The sequence below is a fragment of the Sciurus vulgaris genome (assembly GCF_902686455.1).
Source record: "Sciurus vulgaris genome assembly, chromosome: 5".
Taxonomy (NCBI): domain Eukaryota; kingdom Metazoa; phylum Chordata; class Mammalia; order Rodentia; family Sciuridae; genus Sciurus; species Sciurus vulgaris.
Genome location: NC_136465.1, coordinates 70,216,111 through 70,232,119, shown reverse-complemented (window position 1 = coordinate 70,232,119; position 16,009 = coordinate 70,216,111). Strand labels below are relative to the sequence as shown.

General features: G+C 43.7%; 1 protein-coding gene across 4 annotated transcripts; it reads right to left on the bottom strand.

Annotated features, from left to right (window-relative positions):
• Positions 1-40: 40 nt before the first annotated feature.
• On the bottom strand, positions 41-13,423 carry ITFG2 (integrin alpha FG-GAP repeat containing 2). 4 transcript variants are annotated; one of them, XM_079140323.1, is made up of 12 exons: positions 12,795-13,420; positions 7,327-7,422; positions 6,528-6,569; positions 6,181-6,352; positions 5,023-5,162; positions 4,429-4,577; positions 3,967-4,064; positions 3,687-3,764; positions 3,524-3,615; positions 2,688-2,805; positions 1,241-1,414; positions 41-1,165 (listed from the first exon to the last, which is right to left on the bottom strand). In XM_079140323.1, the coding sequence occupies exons 1-12, from the start codon at positions 12,888-12,890 to the stop codon at positions 1,062-1,064; spliced, it is 1,359 nt and encodes a 452-aa protein (XP_078996449.1). In that variant the 5' UTR covers positions 12,891-13,420; the 3' UTR covers positions 41-1,061. The 4 variants fall into 4 exon arrangements, with proteins under 4 accessions (XP_078996449.1, XP_078996450.1, XP_078996452.1 ...); XM_079140324.1 differs by having other exon boundaries at positions 3,711-3,764; positions 12,795-13,417; XM_079140326.1 differs by lacking the exon at positions 12,795-13,420 and adding an exon at positions 12,499-12,675.
• Between the last annotated feature and the right edge of the window lie 2,586 nt (positions 13,424-16,009).

Here is a 16,009-nt window from a genome sequence, read left to right as displayed (position 1 = left end):
TGTGATAAAACAATACTTACCTACACTGTGAGCAGTGGACTCTGATATTTTCTATTTTACTTTATTTTACTGTAGTTCATTTATTTCAAATATGCTGGCCACAACCCACCCAAGGATTGCAATCTACAACTTGAAAAACAGATTTAGAGCAGAGAATTAAGCACAGAAAGAACATAAATGGCCCAATATATAATTCTAATCATAAACTTGCATCAGATTGTAAATGTAGCAATGTCATATAGACAATAAAGTTGCGGGGGGGAAACAAGTGGGTGGGGGAGATGGGAGCACGGCCTGTGTAATACTTAAGACTATGGCAGGGCAGAGGGTGTTAGTCAGTGGTAGAGTGCTTGCCTAGCATGTTTGAGGCTGTGGGCTCAGTCCCAAGTAGCACCAGAAAAAAAGTAAAAAATAAAAAATAAAAAAAGCAAAATAAGAAAACACTGACCCAACATAGAGAAAAATCATCTCAGGATATCAGAGTTGCTAGAACTATAAGTAAGCTAACACTGTAAAATGTTAAAAGAACCCCTCTAAACAAAACAAATAATTTGCCATTCCTGTACTAATTACTAATGTCATCCCTGGAGCTATGCTGTGAAATACAGTGCTTAGGATTGGGTGGTGAATTCCCCACATCCACTGCTTCCCTGAGTCTGTAAGCCTTTCCTTATGGGTGATGGGGCCAAACAAAAGATCTGTGCTCTGTCTTCATAAACACACCTGTTTTCTGCATAGTGAGGGTAGGGAGCTCAGGAATGAGGCAGGGGTGTCCTGGATGATTCTGAATAAGGTCAAGATCTTGTGACCCATCTGGCTGATGTTGTGGATGTGGTTCATGAGGAAATGGGCAGAGGGTCACCTTGTCTCTTACTTCACCCAAAAGACCAAGAAGTCTCTAGTTCATAGTCATCTTAGGGTTGCTGCCATCCTTCCATGTCAAGAATCAAATCCTACTCCTCTGCAATATACATTCCCTATCCTGCCAATATTACACATATATTTGGGGGTGGGAGTGGGGGTTCAGAAAGATCCTTCACCAGTCAGGAGGCTAATTCCAGTTAGGTGGGATCTTGGAGGCTTGAGGGAGCACATTCTAGTGGCTGGTCCGGATGGTAGAGAGTTTGGTGAAGCAGGGTGCGAGTTGCAGGGAGGTCATCAGGATCTGAGGGCCAAAAAGGGGCTGATAAGAGACTGTGGGTTTCCTGGGCACCTGGCCCCTGGCTCTCCTGGGACTCACCCATGCCCAGCTCCTGCAGGAGGCTGTGGTACTCAGGCTCAGCTTCTAGCAGTTTCAGCAGATTGGTGGACTCCATCCGTTCCAGCTGCACCTCCCAGTAAACATAGATCTTCTGGTTAAAGGTGACGTACACAAGGCAGGGGCTATTACGGCCCTCTTTGCAGGCATACAGGCCTGGGAGATGTGAGCAATGAGACAAAGGTTAAGTTGGAGTTCCCATGGTAGGAAGGCAAAAGCAAGATCCAACATCAGAGTCAGCAGTTTTGGCCCTCCCACAGATGTCAAGCAACAAAAGCCCTCTTCTATTTCTTCTTCGTTGGGAACTCAGTAAAATGGGAAAAGCAAGAAAATATTTCGCCTATCCCAGGTATAGAAAAATTATAATAAAAACCAGGCTGAACAGCACCAAAAAAGGTGGTATTTGTTGATTTTTCCATCTTAGTGATGTCCCTAGAGTAATGAGGGACACTCCTGCTAGTCCAATGGACAGGATAGCAAAATGTGATCAGAAAGAAAGGTTTCTCTTAGGTGTCAATCCTTTCTTTCAAGGCATATATGTCAACTTTTTAAGTCACTGCAATTTGAATTCTAGAGAATGGTTTAATTTTTATCATTTTAAAATATTATTTAGTTTTGTAGTGCTTTTCCAAGTCCCCGATTTGGTAATAATGAGAATGCTCTGGGAGAATTTTCTTCACAGAGTTTTGGCAAGTTCAGATAGAAAAGAACTGTCTAATGTCTTCCCACATTCTAGAAAAATAGATGATGAGACTCTTCTTATTCTTGAAAACCTTCAGAGATGGAGACCTTACTATCTTTTAATTTTTATTATTTAAAATTGTCAAGATGGGGCTAGGGTTGTAGCTAAGTGGTAGAGCACTTGCTAGCATGTGTGAGGCACTGGGTTCAATCTTCAGCACCACATAAAAATAAATAAATAAAATAAGGGTCTAAGTTGTGTGCAGTGGTGCATGCCTATAATCCCAGCAGCTTGGGAGGCTGAGGCAGGAGGATTGCAAGTTCAAAGTCAGCCTCAGCAACTTAGTGAGGTCCTAGGCAACTCAGTGAGACTCTGTCTTTAAATAAAATACAAAAAGGGCTGGGGATATGGCTTAGAGGTTGAGTTCAATCCCTGGTACCAAAAAAAAAAAAAAAAAAGGCCCATCGACAACTAAAAAATTTAAAAATTAAAAAAATAAAGGTATTGTGTCCATCTACAACTAGAAAAATTTTTTAAAATTTAAAAAAATCTAAAATTGTCAAGATGGCAACCTAGTACCCATACATTAGCCACTAATGAAAGAGCTAAAGAACTGAATTGTTTACAAAAACTTCCATTAGGAACTATGTCAAGAGTGGAAAGGAGAGGCAAACATTTACCTAGCATGTCCAATATGCTTATGTAATAGAAGTGCACTTAGAGAAGGGCTATGGGGAAGAGTCCCACCTGCACAGAAGGCGCGGATATTTTCATCCACTTGGAAGCGGACAACAGTGCGGTTGTGATCAATAATATATGTCTGTCCGTCCCAGGCACACGCGACCACCTCCTCATGCCCATTGCCCTGAAAAAGACCAACACAAAGATGCAGGAGTGGTTAAGGGGTGTTTTAGAAAAAGATCTAATGATGGGAGCTGGATGAGATATAAAGGACCATGAACTTGGCTCTGGGTGGCCAATAGGGAGCTGGGGAAGCACTCCCAAGTGCCTGGTACCCAAAGGGGAAGTCAAATGAACCACTTTACATAATGCTTTCAGTGACTCTATGGGGATGGCAACATTTTTCCCTAGTTTAGCCTGAGGAAACTTCAGTTCACAGAGTCACTTGCCCAGGATCACTCAACAGGGAAGGGGCATAGGCAAGACCCCAACCCAGGTCTGCCTTCAAAACCATTAAGCATGCACAATGGCAGTATAAAGTAGAGCTTCCATCTGCCAATTTAGGGGCACAGCATATTAAATAAACTCATATGGAAAAGAAAAAATGACAAGTGCACATCTGTAATTGGGACTAACAATTCACTTCTAGACTCTTACAGTAACTTATTTTTTTTGGGGGGGTTATTACTTCTGCTGAAAGGTATGGAAATGAGATTTTTCCAGTTGCCTAGTAGAGAACTCATAAATACTGTGGTGTCAGGAAACACACTCATTCCAGATGAACTCAACGTGTCTGAGACTTAAGATAAAGACTGAGATTTGAATAGGATGGGAGAATGGCTTGATTTAAAAACCATCTCTCCATGAAGGCATAAATGCTCTTCTCTACCATTTCTACTTACTGTGACATCTAACTTTTCTAGGGCGAAAAGTTGGTGATCCACCTGGACTGACCACAGCAGCTTGTCTGCTTCCTCCATAAGCTTCAGCGTCCCTATAGGGGAAGAGTTTGGCTTGGGGTGGGTGGGTCATGCCCCTGAGCAGACCCCACAGGCAAATACCTACCCAACACAGCCCAGCATTGCTTACCATCCAGGGTGCACAGGGCAAAGAGGCCAGAGCCACGACTCTCAGAACTATGGCCTATGGGTGGGACAAAAGGGCCATAATAAGAAAACGTGAAAGGCAGATCAAGATTAGTCTCCAGGGTAAGGGGTGGCCCATGGCAGGGAGGGAAGGATAGGACTAGAAATGAGGACAAGGGCCCAGATCTCCTGCCCCTCAGAACTGACCAGCCGTCCCTCAGCTCCTTCCCTTCTTCCCCACCCCCATAGCCCATCCTCACCTTGCTGGATATTGCCGATCAGGTGAGTGGAGACGTTCTTGTTGTGGATGCGGCCAGAAGTCTGGTGCAGCACTACATCTCGGGCAGCTGCAGTCTCCCTGTGGGCAGGAGGGAGGTGGGTCAAGAAAGCTGAGTTCTCTGGGCCCTTTGAGGCTGCTATCCCTATAAGTTTCCAGGACTTGAATCAGTTTGGAAACCCATCACTGACTCCATCTGGCCCATGTGGCAAGTAGAAGAGAGGGGGCTTGGGCTGCCAGGTAGAAATCTCAGAAGCTCTTTCAGAAACTCTAAGGTTAAAGCCTGGATTCCCTGGGTCCCAAATAACTTTCCTTAATGGGAAAGGTGCTTGGGCTGGGACCTAGATGAAAGAGTGCTATCAACTGCAGACCCATCTCACTGCCACGTGCCTTCCAGGAGCCCACACCATGTACCCCACACCATTCACAGTCCATACCCCCTTACCTACTGCCCTCCGTGGCCCCCTCAGAGGTAGCAGGGGACACAGTATCCTTGTTCCAGGTGCACAGAAGTACTGCATAAGCACAGCCTGGCTGAGATACCATCAGTTCAGGAACACCCAATGGCCCTGGGGTCACCGAGAGACTGTCTACCTGCACCAGGAACAAGGGCTTAACTGGGATGGGGTGAGAAGGAAAGGGGGATCCTGCTAAGAAGAAGGCAGATCTGGGGTGGGGCTCCTGGGAACACCCCTCCAGCTTGAGGGTAGAAGCAGGGGGAAGAATTCTAGGGTAGTAGGCAGGCACCATCTCCTCCACACAGACCATCTGTTTTCTGCTATGTGTGCCCCACTGGGTCCAGATTCTGCTGTGGTCCATACCATATCCCCTTCACACTCCTAATTCTTAGCCCAATGTTCCTTTCTCTTTACTACTCACTAGAATTTCGGCTTTGACCCTGACTGAAAATGACCCTTTTTGGATCTCTCTCAGCAAAGAGATGGCCCCTGCTTCCCTCCTTGGTCCAGTCCCATGACGTTTTCCCAGAAGCCCTTCCTCTCAGCTCCTGGGCTCTTGGTCTCCAAGTTAAGCCTCTTACCTGACCCTCCAGCATCCATTTCTTGAGGGACACCAGCTGTCCTGTAAGGTGTTCAGTGCCCTCAGCCAGCTCTTCCCAGCGAAAGGCCCGCACCACACGGTCTGTGTAGCCCACTACCAGCTCACAACACCCATCTCCATCTGTGGGCACAGGAAATAAGATAGGCTGGAACCAAAACTGTATTGGTTGGCTTGGGGCCTAAAATTTAGCACCTTCCTGCAGCCTATACTCTGCTACCATCACCACTACTGATACCTTCAGTTCAGTACAACTTTATGCCCAGGCCTCTGTGCTGGTCACCTTGCCTTTCCTTGTGCTCATAGCAGTTACCCATGCAAATGTCCTGCAGGTTCCATCACTTCTTCCCTCCTACTTCTTACATATGTAGTCAATGTGCCGATTCATCCCATTCACCTACCACCACTTTCAGCTTCTGGTCAGAACAGCAGCCCTGTGTCTGAATGGCTCACTCTCTTGCCACTTTCAGTTTTTTACCAAAAGTCACCTTAGCAAGAACATCCATGACAACTCCATTTAAAATTGCTACCTCCACCTCAATATGCTTGAAAACTTTCTGTGGTTTATTTTTCCCATAGCACTTATTACCTACTAATATACTACTGATTTTTTTGTGTGTGTTATGTATGTGCTGGGGATTGAACCTAGGACCTTGCCCATGTTGGGCAAGTGCTCTACCACTCAACTATATCCACAGCCCTATTATTTGATTTTCTTATAAAATTTATGTTGTTTCTTTCTAGTAAGGTCCAAGATGGTGATTTTTTTTTTTTTTTTTTTTTAAATACCAGGAATTGAACTCAGGGACACTCAGCCACTGAGCCACATCCCCAGCCCTATTTTGTATTTTAGTTAGAGACAGGGTCTCACTGAGTTGCTTGGCACCTCACTTTTACTGAGACTGGCTTTGAACTTGTGAGAGGACAGTGATTTTTGTGTGTTTTATTCATTATTATAATTCCAGTGCCTCAGACAATGTTGGCTTATATTGGGAACTCAGTAACTCTGCATTAAATACACAATAAATGTATAAATGAATATGAACTCTCGCCCTTACCCTCACCCAAGTCTCTTGGAATCTGTTCTAGTACCCATTGACTCTTTCTTGTCCCCACTGCCTGCAAAGGCAGCCATGCCCACCGATGTCGCTGATCAGCATGACCTTGGTGTTGGCAGGAATGTGTTGTTTGAAGACTGGACGCTGTTCCTCTCCCATGAGTGTCTCATGGTGCCCAGAAGCATCCAGAACTTTGGTAGATGTCAGGTCAAACAAGTGAAACCAGCCTTCAGCACTCACTGCCACTACAAGGTTCTGGGAGAGACAGAGGTACAAGAGAAATGGACTGGACTGGAGAAGGAGGTTTGGGTACAAGTTAATAATCGAATTATTAGATCTCAGAGGTCAAGGCTGACTTCCACTGGAGAGACAGGGATGCAGGGAAGGCTTTAGCGTTCTCCCAAAGACCAAGATCCCTGAGAGTCCTTACCTTTCCTTTGTTACACACATCTCCAACTCCAACACAAGTCAACTGCAAGAAAGAAAGGAAGGCTCAGGGAGGCATCAGGGGAAACCATTCCTCCCTAATCTCTGTGAAGCAAGAAGGAATAGGTTTTATAATTACCATCATCTGCTGAAAACTTGTACCATGGAACCTACACTGATAGTTTTTATTGACTGAGTTCAATTTACCTATACAGTACAACGAAGATTTAAGGCCGGTAAGACCATTTAGGTATAAAACCCTACATCTAATATAGCTAGACAATCACATCTGTAGACCTACCCAATCACCACCCCCATTTGACTACACACTCATGCACCACATAAGGATGTTTCAGTCAGCAATGGACCACATACATGATGGTGGTCCCATAAGATTATATCACATAGTGACTTCACAGCTGTCTTAGTTTGTGTTACCTATTCTATAATGTTTGACAGTAATGAACTAGTTTAATGATGCATTTCTCAGAACACATCCCTGTTCTTAAGTGATAACTGACTTTATAAGAGCAAAAACCTTAGGCAGCTTCCATGAAGTACCACAGGGTACCCCACACAGCCCAAGTTTGTGTGTGTGTGTGGGGGGTGGGGGTGGGTTGGAAAAGATCAGAGCAGTGCCTGGCACCATTCTCCTTAAGTTAAATGAACCCTAAAGTAGTGGCTGGGCTGAGCATTTGGGGAGGAAAGACACACTGGGGAGCTCCTGCATGGAGTTCTCCCTCAGCAATTCCTGCACAGAATGGAACCTCCTTCTCCTCAGACACAGGGAAGTGAATACTGACCATTCCCTGGCAGGTGCAGGTGAGCCATGGCCGGCTGTCATCATTCTTATACACAGACAGCTTTCCACTGGTATCTCCCACCACCAGTTCATTTAACTTCAAATAGAGAGAAAAGACTGTTAGGATGAAATCCTGTCAAACCACAGCAAGTTCTTCTCAGCTCAGTCCATCCCTGAGAAATCACAAGATTTCAATGTGTATCTTTGCCAACTTTATTAAAAATTCCTTGTGAGGCTAGGGTTGTGGTTCAGTGGTAGAGCACCTGCCTAGCATATATGAGGCCCTGGGTCCCCAAAAACAAGCAAAGAAAGAAAGAAACAAAACCAGTTCCCCAGGATTTAAATATTTCCATTTAGGTACGTGTGTTGAATGCTATATAAAATCTATGATCTTTCCCAGAAAAATATGACATCAGAACAGATCTCTGCCCCCTACGCCTGACTTCAGCTCTTCTAATCTGTTCATTATAAATGGGACAAAATGGTTTTGAAAATAGACTAAGATGCTGATTTTTTTTTTTTTTTTAAACTTTTCTTTCTGTGGTACTGGGGACTGAGCCCAGGAATGCTCTAGAACTGAACTACACCTCTAGCCCTTTAATTTTTTTTTTTAAATTTTGAAATAGATATCATTAAATTGCCCAGGTGGGTCTTGATCTTGCCTCAGCCTCTCGAGTAGCTATATTGCAGGCATGCACCACCATGCCTGGTGATACTGAACTTTTGAAGAATCAAACTTCAAATCTTGTATTTAATCAGGAGCTAAATGAAAAGAAAGGCCAGTTCCTGAGAGCCTCCCTCCTCTAGTAAGGCCTTTGGATCTTGATAGTGTGTGTGAACACAGAGGGGTTTGTGGTGACTGAAGGACAGAACCTCTCTGCTCTGGGACTCTGGTGCCCTCAAGTGGTGGGTGGGTGGGCAGGACCCCAGCATGAAGGCTCTTCCCTGTGGCTGCTACCTACTTGAGCAGCTGCACTTTCAGGGGTTAACCATTAAAACCAAATAGCTCTAAACCCTATTTCTATAATCAGCTTTATGTTTTCCTCTTGGAGGTACAGCTAACACCCTGCTCCTGTGCCCCACACAGAGAGAACAGGATCTGATCTTAAAATTAGATTCTCAAGAGATTTAACTCTAAGGCAACAAAGAAATAACAGTAAGGAAGCCAGAGGTGGTGATGCATGTCTGTAGTTCCAGTTACGGGAGAGACTGAGGCAGGAAGACTGCTTGAGTCCTAAAGTTTAAGGTCAGCCTGGGCAACATACTGAGACTCTGTCTCAAAACAACAACAAAAGTCAGGCCTGGTGGTGTTGTTCTATAATCCTGACAATTCGGGAGGCTGAGGCAGGAGGATCAAAAGTTCGAGGCTAGCCTCAGCAAGTCAGTGAGATTCTGTCTCAAAATAAAAAATAAAAAAGAACTGGGAATGTAGCTCAGTGATAAAGAACCTGTGGGTTCCATCCCCAGTACCAAAAGCAAGGCAAAACAAAATAAAACAACAACAACAACAAAACACCACCAACAATAATAAACATATGGAAAAGTTGGAAGCAAATTGGGATATATCATTAATAATTTGATTCTTATGTTTACTTTTTAATAGTTATGGGAATTTCTGGTGAGAATATTAGATCACAGAATACAAAGAGCTTATTTATATCAAACCCTCTATAGCCAACATTTCAAATATGGCTGCTAAGAAGACTTTTGCAGACACCCAGGAGAAAGGGAATACAGTATATGGGTTCAGAGTGCAAATGACTGGATTTAAATCCAGCTCTCTCTGCTTACATTTTTCACCTATAAAACCAGGATAGGGCTGAAGATGTAGCTCAATAGTAGAGCACTTGACTAGCATGAACAATGCCCTGGGTTCAATCCCCAGCACTGCAAAAACAAAAAACAAAAAAATGAGAATAACAAGAGTATCTACCTCATAAGATTGTGAGAATCAAGCTAACAGAGGAAGGCTTTTAGAACAGTGATTGGTCTATAGTGAATACTAATAACAAGTAGAGTTTTCACCTCTAGTTGAGCTCCTCCAAGGATAGGGAATTTGTTATCTTTCATATAATTAATTTTTATACATTCATTCATCAAATGCCACAATACATGAGTAGAACCTCAATAAATGTTTTATGAACAAATAAAAGTTTTTTTTTTTTTTTTTGGATGTGTGTGTGTAGTTTTTTTTTTTTTGGTTGTAGTGCTGGGGGTGGAATCCAGGGCTCCTTACATGCTAGAAAAGTTAGAATGAAAGAGAATGCCTGGTCAGCCCTGGCGTTTTCAGGTAAAGTTGGACAACCAGTTGAGGATACAAAGATAAATGACAGAATCCCTGCTGAGAAGAACCTCCCAGTTCTGCCTGGGAAGGATGTGTGTCTGGAGTGGGGCCGGGGGTGGTGCACAGACAGAGGAAGAAAATCATAAAACAGTGTGGTAGGTGCAGTAAGCGAGCAGACGAGAGACACCCAGGCAGAGAGTGAGTGAGGCAACATCCTGAGGGAGAAGATATTTCCAGCAGCTAGAATGCTTCCCCCTAGATCTCTGTGGTTGAGTGTGGCTCTGGCCTCCAGTGGTCACTCGGGAGGGTACACCATTGGTTAGCAATGCTGAAGGAGGCGGGAGGCGAGATCTTTCTGTGTGATCTGCTTTGGCCTTCCAAAGGGTTGCTGTCCCTGCTGCAGTCAGGCTTCAATGGGCAGTCCTAGAGTATTTGTATTTTATTCCTGGCTTCTTCCTTGGCCCTAGCAGGAAATTAGTTTCAAAGAGCTTTAGGCTAAGGGTTCACTAGGTTGAAATCAAGTTTTTATCCACCCCCCGCTCCAAAATCTTCAAATGTTGTCTTTGAGGACCACTAGAAAAATTTCTTTTTTCTTTTTTTTTCAGTGGTGCTGGAAAGTGAACCCAGGGTCTCACACACATACTCTACTACTGAGTTACAACCCACTAACAAAATTTCTATTGCCACTCATGTACACCAGTGTTAAACCTGATCACTTAATAACTATCTCACCTACTTGCCCTTCTTCCAATTATATTTATGAACAGCAGGCAAAACTCTCCAAGTTCTTTGAGACACATAATCACAATTGCTTTTCTTTCTTTCTTTTCTTTTTTTTTGTGGTGCTGGCGATTGAACCAAGGCCTGTTAAATGCTAGACAAATGCTCTACTACTGAGCTACATCCCAGCCTACAATGTCTTTTTTTTTTTTTTTTTTTTTTTTGGGTGCTGGGGATCGAACCCAGGGCCTTGATGCTTACAAGGCAAGCACTCTACCGACTGAGCTATCTCCCCAGCCCCTACAATGTCTTTTTCAATTTGCTTTCTCTTTTTCTCCCTTCCTCCCCTTCCTCCCTCTCTTCCTTCATTCCTTCCTTCCTTTTTTTTTTTTTTTTTGGTATTGGGGAATCAAACCCACAGGCACTTTACCACTGAGTCACATCCCCAGTTCTTTTCCTTTTTCTTTTTTATTTTGAGACAGGGTCTCATTAATTTGCATAGGGCCTTGCTCAAGTTCTGAGCCTGGCCTGGGACTTGTAATACTCCTGCGTCAATCTCCCCAGTTTCTGGGATTACAGGTATGTGCCTACATGCCTGGCTTCAATTTGCTTTCTGAAAATAACAATATTCATTTAATCAAAAAAGCACTTATTGGGTGCCTATTATATGCCAGGATCTAAGTGTTGGGAATAAAGCAGTGAAAAAACAGACTTAAAAAAATTCCTGGGGCTGAGGTTGTGGCTCAGTGGTAGAGCACTTGCCTAGCATGTGTGAAGCACTAGGTTCGATTCTCAGCACCACATATAAAAAGATGAATAAAATAAAGGCCTATCAATATATAAAAAATATATTAAAAAGAAAAATTCCTGGTTGGGCTGGGAATTTATATAATCCCAGTGACTTAGGAAGCTATGACCCGATTATCTCAAGTTCGTGACATCCTCACAATGTAGCCCTTAAGCAACTTAGTGAGACCCTGTCTCCAAATTAAAATAATAATAATAATTTTTTAAAAGGGCTGGGGATGTAGCTCAATGGTAAAGTGCACTTGGGTTCAATCCCCAGTTAAAAAAAAAAAAATCCTGGCTGGGCAAGGGCCTGTTTCAGTTCTCAGGATACTGGAGAAAGATGGCTTGAACTAGGAATTTGGTGCCAGCCTGGGCAAAAGAGTAAGCCCCATCTCTTAAAAAAAAAAAAAAAATTCTATCTTTATGAAACTTATAGTAATGGAGCTTGGGTGAAAAAAAATCATATAATTTGCAGTTGTCCCTCCTATCTGTGAGGGATTGGCTCCAGCTCTCCTGACTTTGTGTACACCAAATCCATGGATGCTTGAGTCCTGACCTCCCATATACTTAAAATAATTTCTAAAGTGTTATTCAAATAGTAATGTGCTGCATGTATTTCAATCAATGGTGGATTACATATATGAAGGTATATACTACGTAGCCTAGGTTGACCATAACATTTAGGTTTGTGTAAGCACACTCTCATCTTAGTACAATGAAATCACCTAACGTATGCCTCAGAAGTATTCCCTTAACTAAGCGATGCATGACTGTAGTTGTTATACTGTATTTTTTAGGAAACAATGACAAGAAAAAAGTCTGTATACATTCAGTACCGACCCACATTTTTTTTTCTCCAAATATTCTCTATCCCTGGTTGGTCGAATTCCGGATGCAGAACACTTAGGAAGGCAGATTGCACTAAAACAGCACTAACAATGTGTTAGCAGTGTGCCAGGCATTGTTATACTTGCTTTATCTGTACTGACTTATTTAAACAACGAGAAAAGTAATGACTGCAGAAAAAGAAAAAATAGATGGAGATTGCTTCTGCAATTCAACAAAGCAGTAGCACTTTAAAATGCCAGACATCAGTATCTACTCTGGGCAAGCACTATAGAAACCCGACAGTGTCAAGATTGGGACAAGTTGCCCGGCCATAGGCGGCAGAGAAATCCATCAGTCTATTCCAGAACAGAGGGCAAGAGCAATAGCAGCAAAGGTGCGTTTAAGGCCATAAGAGAAACCCCGGGAATAATCAATTCTGCGAGGAGGGGAGGGTTCAGGGAAGTCTTTGGAGGAGCGAAGCTATATGGAGCGCAGTGTCATTTCCAGTTTAAGGTAGTAATCTGAAAGGTGATACCAGTAAGGGAGACTAACTCGGAAACTTGTTCAAGTATCATCGGAGGTTACCAGGCTCTACCGTGAACAAATTACTGAATTAGGCAAAAGAATCAACCATTTGTCCTGGAAAATTGCTCCCAGGGTATCTGATTGGCGACGCCGGCAGTGACGTCTTGCACCGAAGACGTCATTAAGTTTTCCGGAGCGGGGCGCCATTCTGGCCCCAGCGCGCATGCCCCTGCCTCACCAGGCGCGCCTCTGGCTGCGGCTTCCTCCTTAGCCCCGCCCCACGCGGATACAGGCTGCGTCCCTTACAGTGCGCATGCACTCACCGCATCGTTATCGACGTCTCCGAGGCAGATTGCGTGCGGGAAGAGGCTCCCGCTAAACTCCAGCGCTACGCGCTGCACGTAGCTGACTGACCTCATGGAGTGTCTGAGGTCCGAGGGACCGGGGGACCGGCCAAATGATCCCCGAACCCTCTCCGACGGCCGAGCGAGCGGAAGGCCACCCAAAGCGGAAAGTTACGTCACTATCTAAACCTCCAATCCCTGCTTTCCTCGCTTAACTTTATAGAGGAGGCGGGTCTTCCGAGCTTGGAGGCAGACTGATCCAAGGACTGATGAGTGACAAAGTAACGTACCACTGCTTGTCTCCAGAGAGCTAGAACGTGTGGGTAAGCGGACAATGACATGGCGGACCTGTTCCCTTGACAACGGGACTCTCTAGGGCTTGACCTAATAACCTTGACCTCTTCCTTTGTTGCCCTGACAATGAAGATTCCTAGTCATGGGACCATCCCAGAGAATCATATTAACAGTTATAATAGTGGACAGTGATATGGTTTCCATATCACTTTTTTATAAAAGTAGTTACGCATTGAGTTGTGAAAACAATGTAGTGAATTGCAACCAGCATTTAAAAAATATAAAAGACCAAGGGACTTCAGAGTAGTAAGTAGCAGTGTTTTTGTGAAACCTTTCAGTTGCATAAATTTATACACACACACACACACACACACACAGAGACACACAGGCTTATATAATGTAAAAAATTTTTTGTTTTCCAGTGTTTTGTGGTCAACCGTTTGAAAACCACCTGCTGCAAAGCACATTTCACATATACTACTTAACAAAATTAGCACAAGCATGTATGATTGGATTACTATTCCAGTTTCTTCAGATGGGAAAATACATTCAGCAAGATTAAGTAACTTGGTAGAAAGTGGTGGAAGTGGCACTCATACCAAAATTGATCCCAAATCTCAGTGTCTTCTGTCATTTATTGCTGTGCTTCCTTAGGCTATAAGTGAAGGTTACTGGGATTCTGGACTTGCTCTGCCTTGTAGCCTCCCCAGCACAAAGTTCTTGCTTCTCTTCCTCCGTGGCCTTACTCTGTACTGCAGATGGGACTGTTACTTTCGTGGGTGGCTACTTTGGGATTCTTTCTTTTTGAATCTGGTCCTGCATTTCTTTGGGGTGTCTCATTAATCAGGAAAGTAACTGTTATTTATGAAATCCTACAGGTGCTCAATACATATTTAGGTTTAAAGTCCTGTAAGCCCAGGTTGATTTACACTTGGTCTTTTCAGCAAAAATACTGCCTCACCTGAGGTGAGGTGGTTGAACCAGGAGTGACCTACTTTCTGTTTGAACATAGTGGGAGAAGGCTGGAGGGCAGGACCTTTTTGCCAGGTCGGGTGGGAGGACCAGATATGGTTCTAGAAGTCTCAGTGGATCCCAGAGCTGGGTAAGGTAAGTGAACAGCAGATCAGAACAGCAAACAGAAGGTAGTTTAGACAAATACTGGGGACCTGCAGATACACTCTGAGATTAAAGTGTTACCACTTCCTGTTTCGGGTAGTGTCAGGTCCATTTAAAGGTGCTGGGTCTTTCTGGTAGTGTAGTATGGGTAGTGTCAGGTCCATTTAAAGGTGCTGGGTCATAGAGGTATACTTGCTGTTTTAAATGCATTATCTCATTCATGGAGCCAGGAGGGGTTGCAAGCTGTCTCACCCAATGCCCTACCACATCTCTTTTCTCTTATCCTACGTCAAATCCTAATAAGCTTCCTGTTTGAGTGGTTGTTTTTGCGGTACTGGGGATTGTATTCAGGGGTGCTCTTCTGCTGAACTACATCTCTAGCCTTTATTTATTTTTATTTTGAGACTGTCTTGTTAAATTGCTCAGGCTGGCCTTGAACTAGCGATCTTCCTGCCTCAGTATTCCAAGTAGCTGAGAATACAGACATGGACTACCATATTCTGCTCCTATTAGTGTTTTTTTTTGGGGGGGTAATATTTTTAGTTGTAGATGGACACAATACCTTTATTTATTTTTATGTGGTCCTGAGGTTCGAGCCCAGTGTCTCACACGTGCAAGGCAAGCACTCTACCACTGAGCCACAACCCCAGCTCCTATTAGGTTTTAAGGAGTGGAAAACCAAAAATCAATTAAAAGTATTTACCTCTAAATGTAAAGTTGAGTGTTTTGTGCTTTGTTTTACATTATTGTTTGTCCACTCTCTTCCGCACTCAGTGAAATTGTGAAATGAACATATTTCTAAAAATTTTTTGAAGTTATAGATGGACAGAATGTCTTTTTTTATTTTTATGTGGTGCTAAAGATTGAACCCAGTGCCTCACACATGCTAGGCAAGTGCTCGGCCACTGAGCTACAACCCCAGCCTGAAATGAACATATTAATAAATAGTTCTTGGAACAAAATAAATAAGGATCACCCTGCTTCTCTCAATGCCCGGCCTGACAATTTCCTGAAGTCATACCCTGACCCAGCACTCCACAATGTCTTAGTTCTATCTTCCGCATCCCCACCTCCTGGCATGGCTGACCCTGGGCTGGGGAATGAGCCCAGGCCTTGTGCATGCTAGGCAAGTGCTGTACTACTGAGCTATATACCCTGCCCTTCATTTGGGCTTCTTGTTCTGGGTCTTTCTGTGCCAAGGCAGTTTTTGTTTGTAGATTGTTTACCATAAATTTCATGTCATTTTGATCACTACTTGGATGCCATGCTTTTGGTTTTTGCTAAAGCAAGCCAAGTAAAGTTAGAAAGGGAGGAAGGGTTTCCAGGTATTGGGGCATGTCTATGTCTCTCCCTGCCTTGCATCATTTAAGTGCATTGTTACCTTCACGATAGGTGGAATACATGAAAGGTGCTGTAGCAGTGAGGATAAAGGATAGACTCCTGCTTCACGAGAAGCACCCTTATTTTTGGCACCCTTCTAAGGGAATGGCTGGTGGGTTTCTATTGGCATTATCCAACTCCTATCTTGTCTAAGTCAAGCACTCTTTTAATGTTTTTTTGGCTTAAGAAAACAAACGCTAACTAGGTTGTCTTCCTGGTTAGGTGACATGAATACAGTTGTGTGGGTGGCATATTCACTCTTTATAAAAACAGTAGCTTTAATAGGAACTTCCATCAGAGGGGATGAAGGATTAAGTGGGAAGCATTTCTAGGAGTTTGACCATTCCAACCTCCGAGAGTAGATAGATTGGTCCTGCTCAAGGTGCCAAGAAACAGGACCTTCA

Bases quoted from the DNA above. Each gene is read 5' to 3' on its own strand.
- ITFG2 (XM_079140323.1), bottom strand. From the start codon at position 12,890: ATGAGGTCAGTCAGCTACGTGCAGCGCGTAGCGCTGGAGTTTAGCGGG. The intron at 5,163-6,180 runs GTGGGCATGGCT...CTGTGCCCACAG, and splicing joins CATGCTGATCAGCGACATCG to ATGGAGATGGGTGTTGTGAG. The intron at 4,065-4,428 runs GTAAGGGGGTAT...TCCTGCCCACAG, and splicing joins GGGGCCACGGAGGGCAGTAG to GGAGACTGCAGCTGCCCGAG.